Genomic DNA, 26,525 nt, shown 5'->3' with positions numbered 1-26,525 from the left:
ACTAACTTCCCTTTATCTTTTATTGGAATATGCATTGCAAAAATGCAATGCAAATGATTTCAGATTTTCAACACAAAAATAAGTCTCTGGTCACATACCGTGTGCAGTCAAGTGTACATTTACAGCATTTGGCAGACACCCTTAACCAGAGCGACTTACATTTTATTCTCATTTTATACAACTGAGCAATTGAGGGTTAAGGGCCTTGTTCAGGGGCTCAGCTTGATGGACCTGTAATTCAAACTCTCCATGCAATAGTCCAACACCGTAGCACCTAATCTAAAACACCCCAATCATATGAAGATGTTTGAGTGTTAAATATTAGCATTCTGCATGTGAGCATCTTTTTCCCATGTGATTTTATTTTTACTCTCAGCTCTCCAGTATTAACTTTACTGAGGATATTTATTACTCCACATAACTGTGAACTGCTCTACTGTCATCTACAGCACAAGGAATGTGAAAGAAAGATACATACAGTTAAATCTGAAAAATACAGCATTAACCATGGAGGAATAAAAATGTTTATGTATAAAAATGTTTACCACCTTCCCTGCTGTCTGTTTGTCAACACTAGGGGTGTAACACAATGATACACAATAGTGTGACAGTAATAGCAATAGTATAGTAGTGTAATAGTACTGTACACAAGTGTCTGTACCTATGTTTGCAGGTCTGCAAATAACTTCTGTAACTCGTTGTAGATAAGGGTATCTGCTAATTGCTGCAAATATATACAATAAAATGCTGATTCAATATTACATTGAGGTGTTTTGGTGTCAAGTTTGAACTTGAAAATATTCTGTTATTTTTGCCATTTTTACCACAGTTATGATACTGTACTTAATGCCTCAGTGTCCATTCTGGCTGCTTTGTCTATCTCATTGGTCAACCTTAAGGTTGCCACTGTTACTCCCTTGCTCAAGAAGCCTTCACTGGACCCCTCCATTCAAAAAAACTTTCGACCTATCTCTGTCTTGCCTTTCATGTCAAAAATTCTGGAGAAAATTGTGCTAAATCAACTCCAAAGTTTTCTGAATAACAATTGTATCTATGAGGTCTTTCAATCGGGTTTTAAGTCTGCTCACAGTACTGAGTCGGCCCTTTTGAGAGTTTTAAATGACATTTACCTTTCTACTGACTCCGGAGACTCTGTGGTTCTTATTCTCTTATATTTATCAGCTGCTTTTGATACCATAGACCACTCCCTTTTATTATCAAGGCTCGAGACCTGGGTAGGTCTAAAAGCTAATGTTTTGAGCTGGTTTCAGTCATACCTAACTGACAGAAAGTTCATAGTGAAACTGGGTAACTTTTCCTCCTCCCCCACCGCGCTGTCCTGTGGCCTTCCACAAGGCTCTATTTTAGCTCCTTCTCTATTCTCATTATATATGCTACCCCTGGGCTCTATTCTCCGGAAACATGATGTATCCTTTCATTTCTATGCTGATGACACTCAGATCTACTTACCAATTAGGAAAAATAATCCTTTAGCAATCTCATCTCTTCTAAAATGTTTAGAAGAGGTTAAATTATGGCTGGCACAAAATTTTCTGTTTTTAAATGAAGAAAAGACTGAGGTAATAATGTTTAGCCCAAATGAGAACTCTCAGTCCTCTAGCATCAACCTAGAGAGTTTATCTGTTTTTAGATCTTCACGGGTGCAGAATCTTGGCATCTTTATTGATCAGCACTTAAAATTTGACAAACACATCTCGTCTGTTATTGGGTCTAGCTTTTACCAACTGCGGATTCTCTCCAAAATTAAACATTTTCTTACCCCTAAGACTTTAGAAATGGCTGTTCATGCGTTTATAACCTCTTGCTTAGATTACTGTAACTCTTTATATTGCGGTATATCTAAAACTCAGATTACGCGTCTCCAGCTCGTTCAAAATGCTGCTGCCAGATTTCTCTCTAGCTGTCGCAAACACGAACACATCACTCCCATTCTTAAATCTCTACACTGGCTGCAGATTTCGCAGAGAATAGATTTTAAGATTTTACTCTTTGTCTAAAAGTCTCTCCATAATACCGCTCCTCTCTATTTATCTGAACTTCTTCATCCCTACTCTCCTATTAGAAGTCTTCGCTCATCTGACCAGGCCATGTTGGTGGTTCCTCGTGTACGGCTCAAGCGTAGAGGAGAGCGTGCTTTTTCTGTGGCCGGTCCTAGACTATGGAACTCCCTGCCACTAGAGATTAGGACGGCACCCACCATATCTAGTTTTAAGTCCATGCTAAAGACCCACTTATTTTCTCTAGCCTTTTCATGATTTGCCCAGGGGTTTATGTCTGTTTATATCTGGTCTATGGTTTTATTTATTTCACCTTCTTTTACACTGGTTATTTTATTTATTATTTATTGATTTATATATATATATTTACATATATACATATATTTTTTTAAGAATTCTTCTTTTAGTTTCTTGAACTACTTTGTGCATGTTTGTATTCTTAAGTGTATGTGTGTGTATGTCAAACGCTCTGTGAAGCACTTTGGTCAGCCATGTGGCTGTTTGTAAATGTGCTATACAAATAAAGTTGAACTTGAACTTGAACATTGGTGCCCAACATTTAAATGAAAGTTGATCTGTTATTAAAACCTCAAAAGGGGTTTATTTTGAGGGATCTCAACACTGTCATTGTGTGTTGGTGTGCTTTGTTTTGTTATATTCTGTTTTAAAAAAAGATTTTTGTGTTGACACCAGGAGCTCCTTCACCAGAAAGAGCCCATGAACATCAGGGTTACAGTCCCTACTGATTTATTTCACACCATCATCCACAAGTATGAATTTACTGGACATCCTAGTGAAAGCTGCCCTCGCCTGTGCACATGCAGTGAAATGCTGGAGGAGGGGAAACGTGTCAGTGCTCTCTAATATACTGTATATATACACACACTGCTGCTGGGAATATTACTCTTCAATATGCCAATATATAATATATAGAATTATATCAATATATAATATATAGAAACCTGCCAAATCTACTGAGCAGTTTGTGGTCATGTGACTTAGTGGTGTGCACCAATAAGTCCATTAAAGGGCATCTACGTCATTGAATCCCCAGATTATTTGTAATCAAGAAGCTGTTTGTCTCTAGTGTGGATTGCCTGTCTAGTTAGTGTTTAACTCTTCCAATGAATGAATGAATGGATGAATGAATGACGACGGTTCACTGGCTGAATACTGTCAACAGTGCCACATTCTGATCGGAATAGGTACTGTTCTGTTTAACAGCTCGACACATATGGTTTAAACCCGTGTATAGTGGAATGAGCATGTAAAATAAGTGCTGAAGCACAAACGGTCTTGTACTTTATTTGTGGTGGAAAATGTATTCAGTCTTCAAAGGACCAGTGGTTTTTGACAGTACACGAGTGCCTTAATGCCCCGAAGTCCCACCCTCGAAATTCCACTGGTTTGGACTAGACTTCTGTTTTTCACACTCATAACTTTATACCATTGCTATAAAAATAATTCTTACTAGTCGAATAATAAAGGCTTCTGTAAAATGGAGTGTTTAATTCGCAAAAAATTATAAGTTTTAAAAAAGTTTGTGATTGGTTATCATGCTGCTAATGCAAAACTTATCCAGGACTAACAGTGATATTTGTGGGAAAGGAAGAAAGAAATCTAGCAATGCAATGTGAAAGACACAAATGATTTATACTTAATAAACAAGATGGTAATTCTACAGGGCTGAGAATCAATACTGCCATCTAGAGAGAACTTTAGTCAAAGTATTAATTTCCAGATATATTTTTTATATGTAATCATTTAAATAAAGATGCTATTTGATGGTTTACTATTTTCTCCTATAGAAACAAAACTATGTGCAATTAGAGAGTTTTTTTTTTATTATTTTACATCCTTGTCCTAGAGATGTGCCAGCTCCAGTTAGACTCTGCTATACTAAAGAGGAGACGCCAACTCCATGCGGTCTTTGAGGACAAAAATCTCCTCATCAATACAACAATTGTCAGACTGTATATTTATAATCACAACCTCCAGTGTCACCCATATGAGGATGAGGTTCCCCTTTGAGTCTGGTTCCTCTCAAGGTTTCTTCCTTTACCATTCAAGGGAGTTTTTCCTCACCACAGTCACCTGAGTCACATCAGACTTGTTCATTGGGGATAAATACAAAAACATTTAAATATATCTAATATTAATCTTTATATTATTCTTAATAATAACCTTTTGTTCTATGTTTATGTTCTGTAAAGCTGCTTTGAGACAATGTCAATTGTAAAAAGCTCTATACAGTTATATTTGAATTGAATTTAATTGAATTGTCATTAAGCCACCACTGAAATATTAATTTAATATAAATAATAATATATCTCATAACATAATAATAATATACACAAATGTGCTTCTTTAGATGTTTCCAGAATGTTTCTGCTATGAAGTAGAGAACTGGAGAACAGCAGATATGAGCACAGAGAGCTGTATCAGTGAGCATGGTCATTAAAAAAGAGCGTGTAGAGAAACGTCCACATATGAGTGTATGTCAGTCAGTCGAGCACTGAGCACTGAGACACGCTTCAGAGACATGTAGAGAAATGAGCTTTGGAGTAGATGTTCTGATAAGAATGGATTTTGGGCAATTGTGCAAAAGAATAAACAGCTGAATCACAGGGGTTTGTGGAGATTGTGGGTAGGTGAGCAGTAACGTAAACTGTGGACATTTCAGCGTTTGAGGCAGAAAGTCGTCTGGTGATTTTAATCTCCTCATATTCTTGAACATCAAGAGGAACCTGAGAGCAAAGAGGAACAGGAACTAAAATATAAATTATTTCACTTTTTCTTTTTTTGAAGACAGTAAGTTTTGGTAATGAACACACACAAACACACAAAGTTAAAGACAATTACCCCATGGTCATTTCCTGGGTCTTGGACAGAACGCCAGCCAAAACAATTTGTGCCTGCTGAAAAAACCCAGACATGAGTAATAACTACTGTTTTTATATTGAGCTGACATATGACATGATATATATGACTAAATTGTGCCTACATATGACATATATAAGTACATTGAGCCAACATATTGAGCAACAAAGGCCGAACAGAAGTGGAAAAAGGTCAATTTACATATTTCCTTACAGCTTTTTAATGACAGTCTGTCAGCTTATCAGCAAGCTGCCAAATCTGCCAAGGCATCTTATTTTTCGGATTTAATTTTACGTAATCACTCCAGACCAAAGGTGCTGTTTTCAGTAATAAACTCTGTTGTTAACCCAACTGTATGTACTTTGTCTGTAGCCTCTGATGCTCTCTGTGAAAGCTTCTTGAGGTTTTTTAATGAAAAAACTGAGATCTACAGTTAACTCATTTTCCGTTGAACAAATAACACCTTCACTTGCACCTGCCACATGGGCGGCCTTTTAATTACTTAAGGACACCATTGCTAAATCGAAACCATCTACTAGTCCCCTCGACGTCATTCATTCAAGATTTTTAAAAATGATTACTGACTCGGTTGGGCCAGGTTTAGCGTCCTTTTTTTACAAATGTCTTTTAACTGGCTGTGTTCTGGATGAGTTAAAAGTGGCTATTGTTACGCCTCTCCTCAAGAAGCCTTCACTCTATCTGTCTATCTTAAAAAATGTCCGCCCTATATCTGTCTTACCTTTCACATCAAAGATTTTAGAAAAAATTGTGTCCGACCAACTTCAGTCATTTCTCACCAATAACAGTTTGTCTGACAATTTTCAATCTGGTTTTCAAACTGCTCATAGCACTGAGTCTGCTCTTCTGAGAGTGATAAATGATATTTTTTAAGCTACTGACGCTGGAGATTCTGTGGTTCTAGTTTTACTGGATTTATCTGCAGCATTTGATACGGTTGACCACTCTACATTTATCGCTAGATTAGAGTCATGGGTGGGGCTATCAGGCACAGTTCTAAAATGGTTTCAGTCATACCTATCAAACAGAAAGTATGTAGTTAAACTGGGTGACTTTTCCTCCTCCATTGCCCCGCTGTCTTGTGGTCTTCCTCAAGGTTCAATTCTGGCACCTTCCCTGTTTTCCCTGTATCATTTACCACTGGGCTCCTTTCTGAGTAAATACAGAGTGTCGTTTTACGCGGACGATACCCAAATCTATTTACCTTTTAAGAAAAATGACCCCTCATCTATTACATCCCTTTTATTGTGTTTAGATGAAGTTAAAGCTTGGCTAGCCCAAAACTTTCTGTTTTTAAATGAAGATAAAACTGAGGTGATAGTGTTCAGCACCACAGAAAGTGCAAAGGCCACCAACCCTGACTTAGGATGTCTATCCATCTTTAGGTCTCCGCAGGTACAGAATCTGGTTGTTCTCTTAGACGAGTCCTTAAAACTTGATAAACAAGTTTCCGCTGTCATTGGATCGAGCTTTTATCAGCTACGCATTTTATCAAAAATTAATCATTTTTTAACTGATAAAACCTTAGAGATGGCAGAACATGCTCGAATCACCTCTCGTTTAGACTATTGTAACTCTCTATACTGTGGTGTTGCCAAAACTCAAATTAACCGTTTACAATTAGTTCAAAATGCTGCTGCCAGATTTCTTTTAAAAAAGCGCAAAAGTGATCACATTACCCCTCTTCTGAGGGCTCTTCCCTGGTTGCCTATTGAATACAGAATTCATTTTAAAATACTTTTATTTGTTTTTAAGTCCCTGCATAATCAAGCTCCTATTTATTTATCTGAATTATTACATTCTTACTCTCCTTTCAGAAGCCTAAGATCAGGCAACCAGAACCTCCTCACTGTTCCCTTTTCAAGACTCAAGCGTAGAGGGGATCAAGCTTTTTCAGTGATTGGGCCACAGCTTTGGAATGATTTGCCAATAGAGTTAAGATTAGCACCCTCTCTGTCCATCTTTAAGTGCCTTTTAAAAACGTATCTCTTTTCCTCTGCATATCTATAGTTTTCCTTTTCATTTTCTTCTTATTGTTTTCTAATTGTTCTATAATTGCTGGTTTTAGTGCTTTAGTGTGTATTATTGTATTGTTTAATAAATTCTATTTTGCTTTTTATTATTATCTCTTGTCTTAGGATCTTTTTTTTCTTCTTTTTTTTTGTGTATTTTTACTAACACTCTTTTATTGTACAGCACTTTGGTCAGTCCTATGGCTGTTTTAAATGTGCTATATAAATAAAGTGAACTTGAACTTGAACTTGAACTGGAACATATGACATGATATATATGACTAAATTGAGCCTACATATGACATATGAGTACACTGAGTCGACATATGACATATAAATACATTCAGCCGATATGACATGATATATATGAGTACATTGAGCCGACATATGACATATATAAGTACATAGAGCCGACATATGACATATATAAGTACATTAAGCCGACATATGATATATATGAGTACACTGAGCCGACGTGACATATACTGTCACGATCAGCGCACCTGCCTCGCTTCCCGACCAACAACGGAGAGAAGCGTCCCCGGAATATTAACCGTTTCCGGACTACACCTCCCAACACCCATCGCGAAGTCTGATTGCTGTGCCAGCTGTTTCCTATCAGCCGGCAGGTATAAATACGAACTTGAACTTGACCTCAGTGCGAAGTTTCAACTTGCTTTGGCAGTAATTCTGAGCGTTTCCTGTCTGTTTCGATTCCGTTTTTTTGACTCAGTTTCTGTGCCTTGATTCTCTGATTGTTTGCTGCCTGCCCTAACCTCCTGCCTGTTCTTTCATTTCTGATTTTGCCTATACTTCGATATCGTATCTGTCGTGTTTGACCTTGCCTGTCTGTTTCCGATTGATTTACAATAAATGCTGCAAATGGATCACCTGCCATACGACTCCTCCTTACAGGAAACTTCGCCAGAGAGCGATCCAGCAGCCGTCTTCCCGCTCTCCGCCCAAGCACAGCAGCTCGCCGGGCACCACCAACAGCTAACGCGACTCACATCGCTCACCGCGCTCACAAGCTCGCCACGGCGTTACAGGGCCTGCGAGGAACCGCCATGGCGCCGAATCCTCCACCACCGGCGGCTCTCCCTCCAGTCGTCCCGGCTGCAGCCCCAACCGTCGCCAGCCCTCATGCAGTGCTCGCTCTTCGTAGCGCAGCAACCGGTGCTGTACCTGAATGCGGCCAGCTGCATCGCGTTTGCATGCATGGTCCTCACCGGAAAATACATGGACCACTCCGCCATGGGGGAGAGCGCAGAGGAGCGCCTGCTAGCCATCTCCCTGGGAGACTGTCCGGCCGCGGAGTACGCACTGGCGTTTCGCACTCTCGCTGCCGAGGTAGGATGGGAGGAGAGGCCCCTGAGATTGCTGTACCGCAAGGGCCTGAACCCGGATCTGCAGGCCAAGCTCGCCTGCCGGGATGAAGGGAGGAATCTGTCGGAATTCATGGATCTCTCCATACAGATCGACAATCTGATGCGGACTCGCCGAGCATCCACGCACGCCTCCTGACCCGAAGCCACACGCGCGCCCTGACCTGTGGGCCCTGAACCGATGCAGCTCGACTTCACACACCTCACGTCTGAAGAACGAGCGTGACGCTTCCGTCTCCAGCTCTGCCTATACTGCGGAGAAGCCGGACACAGACTGGCTGCCTGTCCCACCAGACCTCCTAGCAGGCGGGACACCTCGATGAGTTCTGATCTCCTCACTCCTCGATCCCCAAGCTGCGCACAAGTTCAAGTGCTAGTCGAGATACGAGGGGAAATGATTAGTCTGTCCGCTCTTATTGATTCCGGTGCAGCTGGGAACTTTATGTAAGGAAAATTTGCCAGAGCTCACGACGTACCAGTAACCTCATGTGTTTCCCCCTTGGCAGTGGAGGCGATAGACGGTCGGCCACTCGGTGACGGCCGCATCACACGCATCACGGAGGACCTCCGGCTGCAGGTGGGGCCTCACCACCAAGAACTCATCCGTTTCCACATAATCCACTCTCCGCATCACACTCTCATTCTGGGTCTCACCTGGCTTCAACTCCACAACCCCGTCATTTCCTGGAAGGATCTGCGAATCTCAAGCTGGGACGAAGCGTGCGTCCAACATTGGCGGTCCACAGCAGAGCCCCTTCAACTCAACACCGCGACCACTGTGTGCTCCGCCTCCAACACCCCCGAACTCCCAGCAGAATACCAGGATCTCGCGGAGGCCTTCAGCAAAATATGGGCTACAGAACTGCCTCCACACTGACCCGGCGATTGTGCCATCGAGCTCCTACCTGGCACAACTCTGCCCAGAGGGAGAATCTTCCCGCTATCACAACCAGAAACAGCGGCCATGAATAACTACATCGAGGAGGAGCTCAAGAAGGGGTTCATCCGACCCTCTCTTTCCCCGGCATCCTCAGGCTTCTTTTTTATGAAAAAAAAGGATGGAGGTATCCGTCCGTGCATTGATTAACGAGCACTTAACGACATAACAGTCAAGTTCCGATACCCTTTCCCCCTCGTACCATCAGCCTTGGAACAGCTCCGCCGGGCCCGATACTACACGAAGCTGGACCTGCGCTGCACGTATAACCTCATCCGGATCAGAGAGGGAGACGAGTGGAAGACCGCCTTCTCGACCCAAACGGGCCTCTATGAATATTTAGTCATGCCGTTCGGCCTTTCGAACAGTCCAGCTGTGTTCCAGTCATTCATTAACGACGTGTTCCGTGATATGCTAGATCGTTGGGTGATTGTGTACATAGATGACATCCTGATCTACTCTGAGACCATGGAAGAAAACGTCCGGCACATGCGAGCAGTACTAAAACGCCTCATCCAGCACCATCTGTACACCAAGGCAGAGAAGTGCAAATTTCACCAGACCTCCACTGTAACAGGTTTAGCCTGCTACTAGTTGTTCCATTCCTTACCTATAGGGGCAACCTTCAGAGTGTTGAAGGTATATAAGGTAGTAGACTTGTAGAAGAAAATGGCTTCCACCTGAGTTTGTGGTTTACCAGGGTTTGTGCTGGCTTCAGTGAAAGGCCTCTTGATGGGAAACTGTTGTTTCTATTGCCATTGTGAGTATTTCTACTGTAATGCTTTGACTTTATATGAAAGACTCTTATATTTCTGGCACTGTTTGTTGTGTACTATTAATGAATACAAACTTGTAATTGAGTTAATTTTGTATTTATAGAAGGGCCTTTTGTGGCAGGCCCATTGCATGCTTAAAGCGTAATACAGACAGTGGATTAAAACGGTGATTGGATGAATGCAGTTATCTTTATTTGAGGAGATGGCAATGGAGATGCTGTAAAGCACTCTGAAGACTCAACACAATACGGATAAACTCAAGAACACCCTGGTCGCACATCATGCTCGACTTCATCACTGATCTTCCCCGCTCAAACAACTACACGGTTATCCTCACAGTCATCGACCGATTCTCTAAAGCGTGCCGTTTAATTCCCCTGCCAAAGCTCCCCACAGCATTCGAAACAGCCGATACTCTGTGTGATTTCGTCTTCCGTTTCTACGGTCTGCCCGAAGACATCGTGTCCGATCGAGGCCCCCAGTTCACATCGTGAGTCTGGTCGGCGTTCTTCAAACAGTTAAACGTCAACATCAGCCTCACCTCGGGGTATCATCCTCAAGCCAACGGGCAGACAGAATGGCTGAATCAAGAACTCATCCGCTTCCTCCGCTCATATTGCCAGAACAATCAGGCCGACTGGTGCAAATACTTGCTGTGGGCCAAGTACGCACAAAACTCCCTCATTAAACCCGCCACCGGCCTGACCCCTTTCCAGTGCGTCCTGGGCTTCCAGCCTCCTCTGTTCCCGTGGTCTGGCACGCCCTCCGAATTGCCGGCCGTTAACGAATGGTTTCGCCGAAGCGAAGAGACGTGGAGCGCGGCACATCTGCAGCTGCAGAGAGCCATTCGCAGACAAAAGACGCAGGCTGACGGACATCACTGAGAGCATCCTGACTATCAACCCAGTCAGTGGGTCTGGCTCTCCACCCGGGACCTCCGTCTCCGCCTGCCCTGTCGTAAGCTTAGTCCAAGATATGTGGGACCGTTCCGGATCACTAGGCGAATTAACCTGGTTTCTTACCACCTGGTGCTACCTTCGACATACCACATCTCCCTCACCTTTCACACCTCCCTGCTGAAACCCACTGAGGAGGCGACAAGAAACTCAGAGGGCTCCACTGATCCATCTGCGCCTCTCCTGGTCGGTGACGAAGAGGCATACCGGGTCCGTGAGTTACTGGACTCCAGACGCCGAGGAGGTCACCTGGAATACCTGGCCGACCGGGAGGGGTACGGGCCAGAAGAACGCTCATGGCTGAAGGCAGGAGATATCCTAGATCCCTCACTCACCGCCGACTTCCACCAGCGGCACCCAGACAAGCCTGCTCCCCGGTCTTGTCGTCGACCCCGGCGTCGCACGCGCCCTCCCGTTGGGAGCCGCTCACGGTGGGTGGGGGAGGGCGCTCTGTCAAGATCAGCGTACCCAACACCCATCGCGAAGTCTGAACTTGACCTCAGTGCGAAGTTTTGACTTGCTTTGGCAGTCATTCTGAACGTTTCCTGTCTGTTTTGATTCCGTTTTTTTGACTCAGTTTCTGTGCCTTGATTCTCTGATTGTTTGCTGCCTGCCCTGACCTCCTGCATGTTCTTTCATTTCTGATTTTGCCTATCCTACGATATCGTATCTGCTGTGTTTGACCTTGCCTGTCTGTTTCCGAGTGGTTTACAATAAATGCTGCAAATGGATCACCAGCCATACGACTCCTCCTTACATATACAAGTACATTGAGCTGACATATGACATGATATACAGTATATGAGTACATTGATCCGACATATGACATATATAAGTACACTGAGCCTACATATGACATGATATACAGTATATGAGTACACTGAGCCAACATATGACATGATATATAATTGAGCTTACATATGACATATATAAGTACACTGAGCCGACATATGACATATATAAGTACATTGAGCCGAAATATGACGTGATATATATGATTTAGTACATTGAGCCGACATATGACATGATATATATGAGTACATTGAGCCGACATATGACATATATATGAGTACATTGAGCCGACATATGACATGATATATATGAGTACATTGAGCAGTATCAGTGAGCAGGATCATTAACAAAAGAGTGTATAGAGAACTGAGTGCACTTTGCTACATCACATTTGGGGAACGCAGCTAATCAAACCCACACCCAAATGTCGCTGGAGATCACCTTCACATTTTATAGAAGATCTTGAATATTCATTGTTTCATCACTATCATTTGCATATCATACTATTTTATATGTATAAGGAAGATTTCTCTAAAGAAACAGAAAATTTGATCAGAATTAACTACAATATAACTGATTACTTAGAATCTTATCGTATTTCAATAGAAATAAGTCATGCTGCTACAACTAAGCTTTTTACACATTTACTAAATATTATACATTCTATAGTATACTTTTATTTGAGAGAAGCATCATAATCAGGAGTCCAGATATAAAACAGTGTGAAAATGTGGCCATGGTTTAAAATGAAAAACAAACAAGTGCATGTGTGAGAAAACAATGAGTGATTGGTCAGTGGAAAGGTTAATGAAAATTCCCCTGTATGGTGCCAATTGCTGCAGTTAATGTTTTGAGGGAGGAAAAGAAGAATAAGAAGTAGGAGAAGGAGGAGAAGAAGAAGGAGAAGGAGGAAGAAGGAGAAGAAAAAGAAGAAGGAGCAGGAGGAGGGAAAGAAATTATAAAAAGGAGGAGAAGGAGAAGAAAAAGGAAGTGAAGAAAAAAAGAAGGAAAAATGGAGAAGAAGAAAAGAAAGAAGAAGAAGAAGAAGGAGGAGGAGGAGGAGGAAAAGAAAAATAAGGAGGAGAAGAAAAAAAAGGAGGAAAAAAGGAGAAGAAGAAGAAGAAAAGTGAAGCGGAAGGGGAAGAGGGGGAGGAGGAAGTGGATGAAGAATAAAGAATTATTCCAGCACTGTATGACTTAACCCTTATGATGCTAAACTAAACAGATGAATTAATGTGATGGACTGAACTATATTCATTAGAGACGTCTTCCTTAAACTGTGGAACTGCATCATTAGTGCTGGTGGCATTAGAGTGAAAACTAATTGTTGCATAAGTCAGACCTTCAGCCTCATTCGAGAGATGTGTGGGTAACTGAACTGTAGAGAAGGTGTCCTGATCAGAGGGGATTGTGGGTAGTTGAACAGTATAATAAATAGTCTCACAGGAACTTATTGTGTGTAGCACCGTGTTGTCATAAACAGATGGAGTTGTGGGTAGTTGAGCATTGGAGTAAACAGTAGAAGTTTCAGAAAGTCGTCTGGTGTCTTTAATCTCCTCATATTCAAAAACAACAGGAACCTGTGAGCAAAGAGAACATATTGAGAAGAGAGATAGCATAATGTGTACTTGTATTTAAAGAAAATATGTGTTGGTAATAAACACACACACACACACACACACACACACACACACACACACACACACACTCATAAAGCCAATTACCTCTTGGATGTTTCCTGAGCCTGGTACACAACACATGCCAAGAGAAGCTTCAAAAAAAGCATAATTTTTAAATTATGAGTAATCTTTGAATTTAATACCTTTGCTAGTGTGAATCGAGAAGTATTTTATAAGTTATGACTAGAAGGGTTACAAAAGTTCCACAGCATGCACCATGGCCTACAAACATGGCCACCATGGACCACATTCCCCAGAACACAGACATACTTCCCTGTGTTCTTGGCAGACTATGTATAATGAAAAATAACTGACACAAAATTATAAAAATGAACGCAGATTCAGGTTAGTGTATTGTTATCCTCAAGAGAGGAAAATACTTAAATAGTTACTACAGTAACTGCCCTCCTCTGCTATATTAGAGTATGGTATAGCGTTCTTAAACAAATTCAAGACAAAAATGTGGCAAGGCCCCAGCTAAATTCACGGATCAGACCCACTCGGACTGTCCTAATGGGCATGACCTGTCTAATGTCAGGTTTTTGCACCTCGGTTGCGTTTACTGGGGCTTTAAATAAGTTAATTATTTTTAACACACAATACACAAGGTTGAGCCTTAGCCAATCAGGCTGTACTGTATATATACTATGTACTGAGGGATGTGGTAGCCTAGTGGTTAAGGTGTTGGGCTACCAATCAGAAGGTTGTGAGTTTGATTCCTACATCCAACATGTTGTCACTGCTGGGCCCCTGAGCAAGGCCCTTAACCCTCAGTTGTATAAAAAATGAGATTAAAAAAAATGTAAGTCGCTCTGGATAAGGGTGTCTGGTAAATGTAATGTATATATACAACTGCAATATCTTAATTTATTTAGGTTTATTTGTCTTTATTTTGATGGGTGGATTTTGGGTCCGAAGACACGCCCACTGCTGCTGAGCTGCGCGTTTACTTTGAGCACACCTGTGCCACGCAATTAATGCAGCGTGTTAGCGGCTTTATAAAAAGCACATTTGAGTGGCGCTTTGATTTCTCTCCTGTGTGCATGCTGTGTGGGCAGAAAAGGTCTTCTTTTTTGTTTGGCTCTTCTTAGGCCAAAGAGCGCTAGCTGCTGCTTCGTTAGTTGCTGTTCTGCTTACTGCTGTTTACTGTTTTTGTGTTTGTTTTCTGCTGTTTTATTTATTTATTTATTTTTTTTTATGTATTTCTCAGAGCTGTTTTATAAACTTGACTCATTACTGCTTTACAGTCGGGGCCGTGCGGTGAACCGCTGATTTACAGAGTGTTTGTAAGGATTGTTCTGCCCCATTGACTTGTATGATATATGTCAATAATACACTGTTGGATATTTATCCCTAGTACAAGTTTATCGAATTAACTGGTTTTGTATTTCTTCTGTTAAGCAGCTTCGGTGCTTTTTAAATTAATCTGGCTTTACCTGTTGCGTTTGGACTTATTTGCATTCTTTATTCCTTTTTGTTTCCTTTGTTTCTATAAGTGTATGTTACCGCATAAATATTCACCTACAACTATCTGATGATGAACTGTGATTTTTGAGGCTTAACAGAAGGGGAGTGTAACTGCTGCTATAATGTCATTTTATTTGTTTACCTTTTGTTTACCTTTCTCTTTCTCATAGCATGCAGCCAAAGAGGTATTTGCTTTATTTTCTGTATTATATGTCTGTAAAATGTCACTTTGCATTTGATTTCACTTTTTGGCAAGTTAATGTGATTACTTTATTTTGTTGTTAAAATATTGTTTAGTTTTCACGGTGGATTTGGAGACCAGTCTGTAATCCCATACGAACCAGCAGGATCCTTCATATTATTGTAATTTCTTTTTGGTTTAATTCTTTTTTTTTTTTTTTTATACTTATTTTCCTTGGTGAATAAATAACCACGTGTAGTTGGTTCTTTTTCATTCTTAATACTTTAACCAAAGGTTACATACGGTATTCTTATACAGTGGTTTAATGATGGCCTCAGATTTGTTGCAGTTTTATTTAGCAACACTTTTTACCCACTAACTTATTCTCTTTCAGGTTCTCTTTTAAATCCAGTCATGTATTTATTAATCTATAGCGTGTTGGTTGTTTTGTTCTCTCTTCTGGATTCATCTGAAACAGACATCTGGAACAGACTCAGTGTCACTGATCCTCCTGCTGAATATGTATTTGAATAAATTTTGAGGTTAACAGTGACAATACACACATTCACTTGTTCATTGGGAGCTATTTTAAGCAGCCTTGTTAGCATGTTTGGGAACTTTTGCAAAACAGTAACTTGAGCTTAGGACTGAACACCAGAACAATGATGCAGCAACTTTGCCAGTTTCACCAGCGTTATGAATTAGTCATACTAAACATGTCAAACATGTTGTTGTGAACATCATGTGCCGTGTGTGATTGGGTACCTTTAATTATGCATCTCTTTTGTAGAGTCAGAATGAGGATTATAATTCCAATCAGAAGCAGCAGCAGAATTACAGACACAGTGATCACAGTGGAAGCTGGAAATCCTGGAAGAGAAACAGACAGACAGTCACTTTAACCTACAAGCTGATCATTCATAAGGGATCAGATTCATCAGTTACAGTGAGGAAAATAAGTATTTGAACACCCTGCTATTTTGCAAGTTCTCCCACTTGGAAATCATGGAGGGGTCTGAAATGTCCACTGCATGTCCACTGTGAGAGACATAATCTAAAAAAAATCCAGAAATCCACAATATATGATTTTTTATCTATTTATTTGTATTATACAGCTGCAAATAAGTATTTGAACACCTGTCTATCAGCTAGAGTTCTGACCCTCAAAGACCTGTTAGTCTGCCTTTAAAATGTCCACCTCCACTCCATTTATTATCCTAAATTAGATGCACCTGTTTGAGGTCGTTAGCTGCATAAAGACACCTGTCCACCCCATACAATCAGTAAGAATCCAATTACTAACATGGCCAAGACCAAAGAGCAGTCCAAAGACACTAGAGACAAAATTGTACACCTCCACAAGGCTGAAAAGGGCTATGGGGAAATTGCCAAGCAGCTTGGTGAAAAAAGGTCCACTGTTGGATCAATCATTAGAAAATGGAAGAAGCTAAACATGACTGTCAATCTCCCTCGGACTGGGGCTCCATGCAAGATCTCAATGATCCTAAGAAAGGTGAGAAATCAGCCCAGAACTACACAGGAGGATCTGGTCAATGACCTGAAAAGAGCTGGGACCACCGTTTCCAAGGTTACTCTTGGTAATACACTAAGACGTCATGGTTTGAAATCATGCATGGCACGGAAGGTTCCCCTGCTTAAACCAGCACATGTCCAGGCCCGTCTTAAGTTTGCCAATGACCATTTGGATGATCCAGAGGAGTCATGGGAGAAAGTCATGTGGTCAGATGAGACCAAAATAGAACTTTTTGGTCATAATTCCACTAAACGTGTTTGGAGGTAGAAGAATGATGAGTACCATCCCAAGAACACCATCCCTACTGTGAAGCATGGGGGTGGTAGCATCATGCTTTGGGGGTGTTTTTCTGCACATGGGACAGGGCGACTGCACTGTATTAAGGAGAGGATGACCGGGGCCATGTATTGCGAGATTTTGGGGAACAACCTCCTTCCCTCAGTTAGAGCATTGAAGATGGGTCGAGGCTGGGTCTTCCAACATGACAATGACCCGAAGCACACAGCCAGGATAACCAAGGCGTGGCTCTGTAAGAAGCATATCAAGGTTCTGGCGTGGCCTAGCCAGTCTCCAGACCTAAACCCAATAGAGAATCTATGGAGGGAGCACAAACTCTGTGTTCCTCAGCGACAGGCCAGAAATCTGACTGATCTAGAGAAGATCTGTGTGGAGGAGTGGGCCAAAATTCCTCCTGCAGTGTGTGCAAACCTGGTGAAAAACTACAGGAAACGTTTGACCTCTGTAATTGCAAACAAAGGCTACTGTACCAAATATTAACATTGATTTTCTCAGGTGTTCAAATACTTATTTGCAGCTGTATCATACAAATAAATAGTTAAAAAATCATACATTGTGATTTCTGGATTTTTTTTTTTAGATTATGTCTCTCACAGTGGACATGCACCTACGAGGACAATTTCAGACCCCTCCATGATTTCTAAGTGGGAGAACTTGCAAAATAGCATGGTGTTCAAATACTTATTTTCCTCACTGTATGTAGAGCAGACTCACCTGCTGGAGGAGAAGCTGGAGTAAAGTCAGATGTGATATTGTTGATACATGATGATATTGTTGACAATGAAGATGCTGCTGCTGATGATGATGATAGTGGTGGTGGTGATTGTGGTGATGATGATGATAGTGGTGGTGGTGATTGTGATGATGATGTTAGTGGTGGTGGTGATGATGATAATGCTGATGATGCTGGTGGTGATGATGGTGATGATGATGATGATGATGATGATGATGGTGATGATGATGATGTTGATGTTGGTGGTGGTGGTAATTGTGATGATGATGATGTTGATGGTGATTGTGATGATTGTGGAGGTGATGATGATGATGATGATGATGGTGGTGGTGGTGATGATGATGGTGGTGATTGTGATGATAATGCTGATGATGCTGGTGGTGATGATGGTGGTGATTGTGGTGGTGATGATGATGATGATGATGATGATGATGGTGGTGGTGATGATAATGCTGATGATGCTGGTGGTGATGATGGTGGTGATTGTGGTGGTGATGATGATGATGATGATGAGGGTGGCAGTGGAGATGATGATGATGTTGATGGTGGTGGTGATGGTGATGGTGGTGATTGTGATGATGATGATGATGATGATGATGATGATGATGAGGGTGGTGGTGATGAGGGTAGTGATGATGATGATGATGATGATGATGATGATGATGATGTTGATAGTGGTGGTGATTGTGATGATGATGATGGTAGTGGTGGTGATCCTGGTGATTGTGATGATGATGGTGGTGGTGGTGGTGATTCTGATGATGATGATGATGATGATGGTGATGAGGGTTGTGAAGATGATGATGATGATGATGATGATGATGATGATGGAGAGCTGAGTAAAATCTGAGCTGGATCTGAGCCTGAAATGTTTAGTTTATATAATTAAAAGATAAGTAAGAGAATCTAATATTGGTACAGATATTTGAGTTTGAGTGTTTAATATACAGATGCAACACTACATTATACAGTTTGTTTGTGCAGACCTACAGAAAGACTGACTGCTTTTTATATGAAACAAATAAGTTCAGAAATTAAGTTATGTTTAATAAAATTGAATGGCACAGGGACAAAGTATTGAAAATGCTTACTGAAATGTATTAATACTTTGTACAAAAGCCTTTGATAATGACAGCTTCAAACTAGTCGCATGCACAAACAGTCATGAAAGCTCGAAGGATCCATGGGCCTCTTCTATGAACTCTGATCGATTTTGTTTATTGGATTCAGGTAAGGTGATTGTCTGAACCATTTTAGCCACTTTATTTTCTTTCTCCAATTGAGAGTTTCCTTGGCTGTGTGTTCAGGATTATTGTCTTGCTAAAATGTCCCTTGTTTCATCTTCTTCACCCTAGTAGATGGCTGCAGATATTTTGTCAAGAATGTCTCAGTACGTTTTTAAATACATCCTTCCTTTAATTATATGAAGTTTGCCAGCGCTATACATAATCTTTGTATGGATTACTTGGGTTGTTACTGACATCTGCTGAAAATTTAATGTCAACAACATCTTTATAAATATATATACTGAGAAAAAGCTGATGTGTTCGAAACGCATTTTACCTGCCGTATTATTTAGTCTGAAAGGACATGAAAAAAAAGTCAGACTTTTAGCAGATAATATCAGCTAGACCACATCAGTTCCAGAATTTAACAAGTTTCCTTGTTAAATGTAAAATAAATTGGCAGTTAGTGTTCTATTCACTAACTGCCAATAATATCACACACTAGTCTTAAAATATCATGAAAATATTTTAAAACTATATTTAAGGACTGTACTGAAATATGTTTACTTGATACTTTGTATTTTCAGTGCTAATGATCTTCTTCTTCTTCTTTCGGCTTTTCCCTTCAGGGGTCGCCACAGCGAATCATCTCTCTCCACCTAACCCTATCTTCTGCATCCTCAACACTTGCACCCACTAGCTTCAAATCCTCATTAATTACATCCATATACCTCCTCTTTGGCCTTCCTCTTTGCCTCCTGCCTGGCAGCTCCATGTCCAACATTCTCCTACCAATATACTCACTCTCCCTCCTCTGAACATGTCCAAACCATCTTAATCTCGCCTCCCTAACTTTGTCCCCCAAACGTCCAACATGGGCTGTCCCTCTGATGTACTCGTTCCTAATCCTGTCCAGTCTTGTCACACCCAAAGAGAACCTCAACATCTTCAGTTCGGCTACCTCAAGCTCTGACTCCTGTCTCTTCTTCAGTGACACTGTCTCTAAACCATACAGCACGGCCGGTCTCACCACTGTCCTGTACACCTTCCCCTTGATTCTTGCTGATATTTTCCTATCACACAGAACTCCTGACACCTTTCTCCACCCACTCCAACCTGCCTGCACTCGCTTCTTTACTTCTTTCCCACTCTCTCCATTACTCTGGACTGTTGACCCCAAGTACTTAAACTCCTGTACCTTCTTCACCTCTTCACCCTGTAACCTTACTGTTCCACTTACCTCCCTTTCATTCACACACATGTACTCAGTCTTACTACGACTGACTTTCATTCCTCTTCTCTCCAGCGCAAACCTCCACCTCTCCAGGTTTTCCTCCACCTGCTCCCTGCTCTCACTACAGATCACAATGTCATCTGCAAACATCATCGTCCAAGGAGACTCCTGTCTGACCTCCTCTGACAACTGGTCCATCACTATAGCAAACAGGAAGGGGCTCAGAGCCGATCCCTGATGCAGTCCCACCTCCACTGTGAACTCCTCTGTCTGACCTACAGCACACCTCACCACTGTCCTGCTCCTCTCATACATGTCCTGCACCACTCTGACATACTTCTCTGCTACTCCTGACTTCCTCATACAGTACCACAGCTCTTCTCTTGGCACCCTGTCATACGCTTTCTCTAAGTCTACAAACACACAGTGCAACTCCCTCTGACCATCCCTATACTTCTCCATCAACATTCTCAGAGCAAAAATTGCATCTGTTGTGCTCTTTCTGGGCATGAAGCCATACTGCTGCTCACAAATTTCCACCACCTTCCTTAACCTAGCTTCCACTACTCTTTCCCACAACTTCATTGTATGGCTCATCAACTTTATCCCCCTATAGTTGCTGCAACTCTGCACGTCACCCTTATTCTTAAAGATCGGCACTAACACACTCCTTCTCCATTCCTCAGGCATCCTCTCACTTTCTAATACCCTGTTGAACAAACTAGTTAAAAATTCCACTGCTGCCTCTCCTAGACACTTCCAGACCTCTACCGGGATGTCGTCAGGACCAACTGCCTTTCCACTTTTCATCCTCTTCAAAGCCTTCCTGACGTCATCCTTTCTAATCTTATCTACTTCCTGTTCCACAAAGTTCACCCCTTCTACTCTTTTTTCCCTCTGATTTTCCTCATTCATCAGCTCCTCAAAGTATTCCTTCCATCTCCTCTGTACACTCTCCTCACTTGTGAGCACCCTTCCATCTCTATCCTTAATAATTCTAACTTGCTGCACATCCTTCCCATCTCGATCCCTCTGTCTAGCTAACCTGTACAAGTCCTTCTCTCCTTCTCTAGTGTCTAACCTAGTGTACAACTCTTCATATGCCTTCTGCTTGGCCTTAGACACCTCCCTCTTCACTCTGCGCTGTAACTCCTTGTATTCCTGTCTATTCTCTTCAGTCCTGTCCATATCCCACTTCTTCTTGGCTAATCTCTTCCTCTGGATACTATCCTGAACTTCCTCATTCCACCACCAAGTCTCCTTATCTTCTTTCCTCCTTCCAGATGACACACCCAGCACCTTTCTCCCTGTCTCCCTGATCACTTCTGCTGTAGTTTCCCAGTCATCCGGCAGCACTACCTGACCACCCAGAGCCTGTCTCAACTTCTGTCTAAAATCCTCACAACATTCCTCCTTTTTCAGCTTCCACCACTTGGTTTTCTTCTCTATCTTTGACCTCTTCCTCTTACAGACCATCAGAGTCATCCTACACACCACCATCCTATGCTGTCTGGCTACACTCTCTCCCACTACCACTTTACAGTCACTAATCTCTTTCAGATTGCCTCTTCTACAAAGGATGTAGTCTACCTCTGTTCTCCTACCTCCACTCTTGTAAGTCACTCTATGTTCCTCCCTCTTCTGAAAATAAGTGTTAACCACAGCCATGTCCATCCTCTTAGCAAAGTCTACTACCATCTGTCCTTCAAGGTTCCTTTCCTTAACTCCAAACTTGCCCATCACCTCCTCATCACCTGTGTTCCCCTCACCAACATGTCCATTAAAATCCGCTCCTATCACCACTCTCTCACCCGTGGGAATACTCTCAATCACCTCATCGAATTCACACCAGAATCTCTCTTTCTCCTCTAACTCACAACCTACCTGCGGGGCATAACCACTAACAACATTCAACATCACCCCTTCAATCTCTAACTTCAGACTCATCACCCTGTCTGACACTCTCTTCACCTCCAGAACATTCCTCACAAACTCCTCCTTCAGGACCACACCTACCCCATTTCTCTTACTATCCACACCATAATAAAACAGCTTGAATCCTGCTCCTATACTACGAGCCTTGCTACCCTTCCACTTGGTCTCCTGTACACACAGTATATCCACCTTCCTTCTCTCCATCATATCAGCCAGCTCTCTACCTTTCCCTGTCATAGTACCAACATTCAGAGTCCCTATTCTCAGTCCTACACTCTTACCTTTCCTCTTCTCTCTCTGTCTGTGCACTCTCCTCCCTCCTCTACTCCTTCGACCAACAGTAGCCCAATTTCCACCGGCGCCCTGTAGGTCAACGGCGCCGATGGCGGTCGTTGTTAACCCGGGCCTCGACCGATCCGGTATGAAATTCTTACTGACAACTCGCATGGTTAGATTTGGCAATGTTTTATGCCGGATGCCCTTCCTGACGCAACCCTCTCTATTTATCCGGGCTTGGGACCGGCACAGAAGTCACTGGACTGTGACCCCCATGGCTAGATTAATGATACTAGAGGTTTATTTTATAGTTTTATTTTTTTGGAAGAGAAAAAAAAAGACTTTGGTGAGACACTGTAATGAGTCTGTGTGTGTTTTGCCCTGTTTCTGTCCGCTGTCTTGCCCTGTTAATTGTTTGCTCCGCCCACTCGTTTGTTGCCATGGACACTCATTGAACTCATTCATTCCCTCTCGTTTGTTGTCATAGTTACTCATTGTCTCTGCTTTGTGATTGGTTCCTGTCTGATATATATACACTGTTTGTTCACTTAACTGTTGCTAGTCATTGTTTATGTTCCTGTTAGCTCTGTGTGTCGCCTAGTTTTGCCTGTCTGTCGGTTATCTGTTTCCTGGCTTTGATTATTAAACGTTTAATCCGCATTTGGATCCTCACTCGCCTTTGCCTCACCGCGACAGACACCCCCTTTTACCAAATTTCTATCAGTTCCACAAGTTTCATTGTCCTCTAAAGTGAGTTCTCTGATCATCACCCTGAGCTGATTTGGTGTCATAAAACAATGAGAATTTAACTGAATTTACCAATTTGTTCTTATGTTTTTTCGTATTTTGTCAACACAGCCTGCCCATGAACCCTTACAGAGAAATATGTTGGTGTTTGAGTATATTCTGTATCATACTCACTGGTGGTAAGGACTCCTTCTCCTGAAGATATATTTTCATCTGTTACTGATCCTCCATCTAACAAAAAACAAACATCTCCACATTTAAACAACATTAAATCCATCTGAGCGAAATTTCCTTCATGTAATGCTTCTGATTATAGTGAGTTTTATTTTGAAGTGCATTTCTTTACCCTAGATCATACCTGCCCATGAACACTTATAGAAATATTTTGGGGTTTGAGTATATTCTGTATCATACTCACTGGTGGTACGGACTCCTTCTCCTGAAGATATATTTTCATCTGTTACTGATCCTCCATCTAACAAAAAAACAAATATCTCCACATTTAAACAACATTAAATCCATCTGAGCGAAATTTCCTTCATGTAATGCTTCTGATTATAGTGAGTTTTATTTTGAAGTGCATTTCTTTACCCTAGATCATACCTGCCCATGAACCCTTATAGAAATATTTTGGGGTTTGAGTATATTCTGTATCATACTCACTGGTGGTAAGGACTCCTTCTCCTGAAGATATATTTTCATCTGTTACTGATCCTCCATCTAACAAAAAAACAAACATCTCCACATTTAAACAACATTAAATCCATCTGAGCGAAATTTCCTTCATGTAATGCTTCTGATTATAGTGAGTTTTATTTTGAAGTGCATTTCTTTACCCTAGATCATACCTGCCCATGAACCCTTATAGAAATATTTTGGGGTTTGAGTATATTCTGTATCATACTCACTGGTGGTAAGGACTCCTTCTCCTGAAGATATATTTTCATCTGTTACTGATCCTCCATCTAACAAAAAAAACAAACATCTCCACATTTAAACAACATTAAATCCATCTGAGCGAAATTTCCTTCATGTAATGCTTCTGATTATAGTGAGTTTTATTTTGAAGTGCATTTCTTTACCCTAGATCATACCTGCCCATGAACCCTTATAGAAATATTTTGGGGTTTGAGTATATTCTGTATCATACTCACTGGTGGTAAGGACTCCTTCTCCTGAAGATATATTTTCATCTGTTACTGATCCTCCATCTAACAAAAAAAACAAACATCTCCACATTTAAACAACATTAAATCCATCTGAGCGAAATTTCCTTCATGTAATGCTTCTGATTATAGTGAGTTTTATTTTGAAGTGCATTTCTTTACCCTAGATCATACCTGCCCATGAACACTTATAGAAATATTTTGGGGTTTGAGTATATTCTGTATCATACTCACTGGTGGTAAGGACTCCTTCTCCTGAAGATATATTTTCATCTGTTACTGATCCTCCATCTAACAAAAAAACAAACATCTCCACATTTAAACAACATTAAATCCATCTGAGCGAAATTTCCTTCATGTAATGCTTCTGATTATAGTGAGTTTTATTTTGAAGTGCATTTCTTTACCCTAGATCATACCTGCCCATGAACCCTTATAGAAATATTTTGGGGTTTGAGTATATTCTGTATCATACTCACTGGTGGTAAGGACTCCTTCTCCTGAAGATATATTTTCATCTGTTACTGATCCTCCATCTAACAAAAAAAACAAACATCTCCACATTTAAACAACATTAAATCCATCTGAGCGAAATTTCCTTCATGTAATGCTTCTGATTATAGTGAGTTTTATTTTGAAGTGCATTTCTTTACCCTAGATCATACCTGCCCATGAACACTTATAGAAATATTTTGGGGTTTGAGTATATTCTGTATCATACTCACTGGTGGTAAGGACTCCTTCTCCTGAAGATATATTTTCATCTGTTACTGATCCTCCATCTAACAAAAAAACAAATATCTCCACATTTAAACAACATTAAATCCATCTGAGCGAAATTTCCTTCATGTAATGCTTCTGATTATAGTGAGTTTTATTTTGAAGTGCATTTCTTTACCCTAGATCATACCTGCCCATGAACCCTTATAGAAATATTTTGGGGTTTGAGTATATTCTGTATCATACTCACTGGTGGTAAGGACTCCTTCTCCTGAAGATATATTTTCATCTGTTACTGATCCTCCATCTAACAAAAAAACAAACATCTCCACATTTAAACAACATTAAATCCATCTGAGCGAAATTTCCTTCATGTAATGCTTCTGATTATAGTGAGTTTTATTTTGAAGTGCATTTCTTTACCCTAGATCATACCTGCCCATGAACCCTTATAGAAATATTTTGGGGTTTGAGTATATTCTGTATCATACTCACTGGTGGTAAGGACTCCTTCTCCTGAAGATATATTTTCATCTGTTACTGATCCTCCATCTAACAAAAAAACAAACATCTCCACATTTAAACAACATTAAATCCATCTGAGCGAAATGTCCTTCATGTAATGCTTCTGATTATAGTGAGTTTTATTTTGAAGTGCATTTCTTTACCCTAGATCATACCTGCCCATGAACCCTTATAGAAATATTTTGGGGTTTGAGTATATTCTGTATCATACTCACTGGTGGTAAGGACTCCTTCTCCTGAAGATATATTTTCATCTGTTACTGATCCTCCATCTAACAAAAAAACAAACATCTCCACATTTAAACAACATTAAATCCATCTGAGCAAAATTTCCTTCATGTAATGCTTCTGATTATAGTGAGTTTTATTTTGAAGTGCATTTCTTTACCCTAGATCATACCTGCCCATGAACCCTTATAGAAATATTTTGGGGTTTGAGTATATTCTGTATCATACTCACTGGTGGTAAGGACTCCTTCTCCTGAAGATATATTTTCATCTGTTACTGATCCTCCATCTAACAAAAAAACAAACATCTCCACATTTAAACAACATTAAATCCATCTGAGCAAAATTTCCTTCATGTAATGCTTCTGATGATAGTGAATTTTATTTTCAAGTGCATTTCCTTACCTGAGATCAGACAGAGCGTGAAGATGAGGAGGATCTTCATCCTGAGTTCACTCTCACACATTTCTACACTTCAGAAAGATACCAAAGTTCTGTAACTCCTGCTCCTGTTCTGTTACACACTGGTATTGTCTCTGTTTCTGTCCTTCTGTGTGAATATATTGTGTCTTCATTTACATGTTAACAAGACATTATTGCAGTACTAACTTCCCTTTAGTTTTTATTGGAAAGAGATGTTCAGGAAGTGTATTTGTGAAATATTTATGCAAAATGCAATGCAAATTATTTCAGATTTTCAACACAAAAATAGATCTCTGGTCATATGGGTATTGAACTTGAACCTGTGACACCTGGATCTAAAGCAGCAAAAAGTTCTTTAATGTCAAAAAACATTAATTCAA

General features: G+C 40.9%; 1 protein-coding gene across 1 annotated transcript; it reads right to left on the bottom strand.

Annotated features, from left to right (window-relative positions):
- Window positions 1-12,356: 12,356 nt before the first annotated feature.
- LOC132844084 (uncharacterized) lies at window positions 12,357-25,902 on the bottom strand. The gene is made up of 16 exons (XM_060867247.1): window positions 25,899-25,902; window positions 25,650-25,766; window positions 25,405-25,521; window positions 25,160-25,276; window positions 24,915-25,031; window positions 24,669-24,785; window positions 24,424-24,540; window positions 24,178-24,294; window positions 23,932-24,048; window positions 23,687-23,803; window positions 23,442-23,558; window positions 23,258-23,314; window positions 17,647-18,528; window positions 15,867-15,971; window positions 13,499-13,545; window positions 12,357-13,354 (listed from the first exon to the last, which is right to left on the bottom strand). Exons 1-16 carry the CDS (start codon window positions 25,900-25,902, stop codon window positions 12,992-12,994), a joined length of 2,628 nt encoding a protein of 875 aa, XP_060723230.1. The 3' UTR covers window positions 12,357-12,991.
- Between the last annotated feature and the right edge of the window lie 623 nt (window positions 25,903-26,525).

This window comes from Tachysurus vachellii, chromosome 4, assembly GCF_030014155.1.
Source record: "Tachysurus vachellii isolate PV-2020 chromosome 4, HZAU_Pvac_v1, whole genome shotgun sequence".
NCBI classification, from domain to species: Eukaryota; Metazoa; Chordata; class Actinopteri; order Siluriformes; family Bagridae; genus Tachysurus; species Tachysurus vachellii.
The sequence above is the reverse complement of the archived record's forward strand: the minus strand, read 5'-3'. Positions and strand labels throughout refer to the sequence as shown.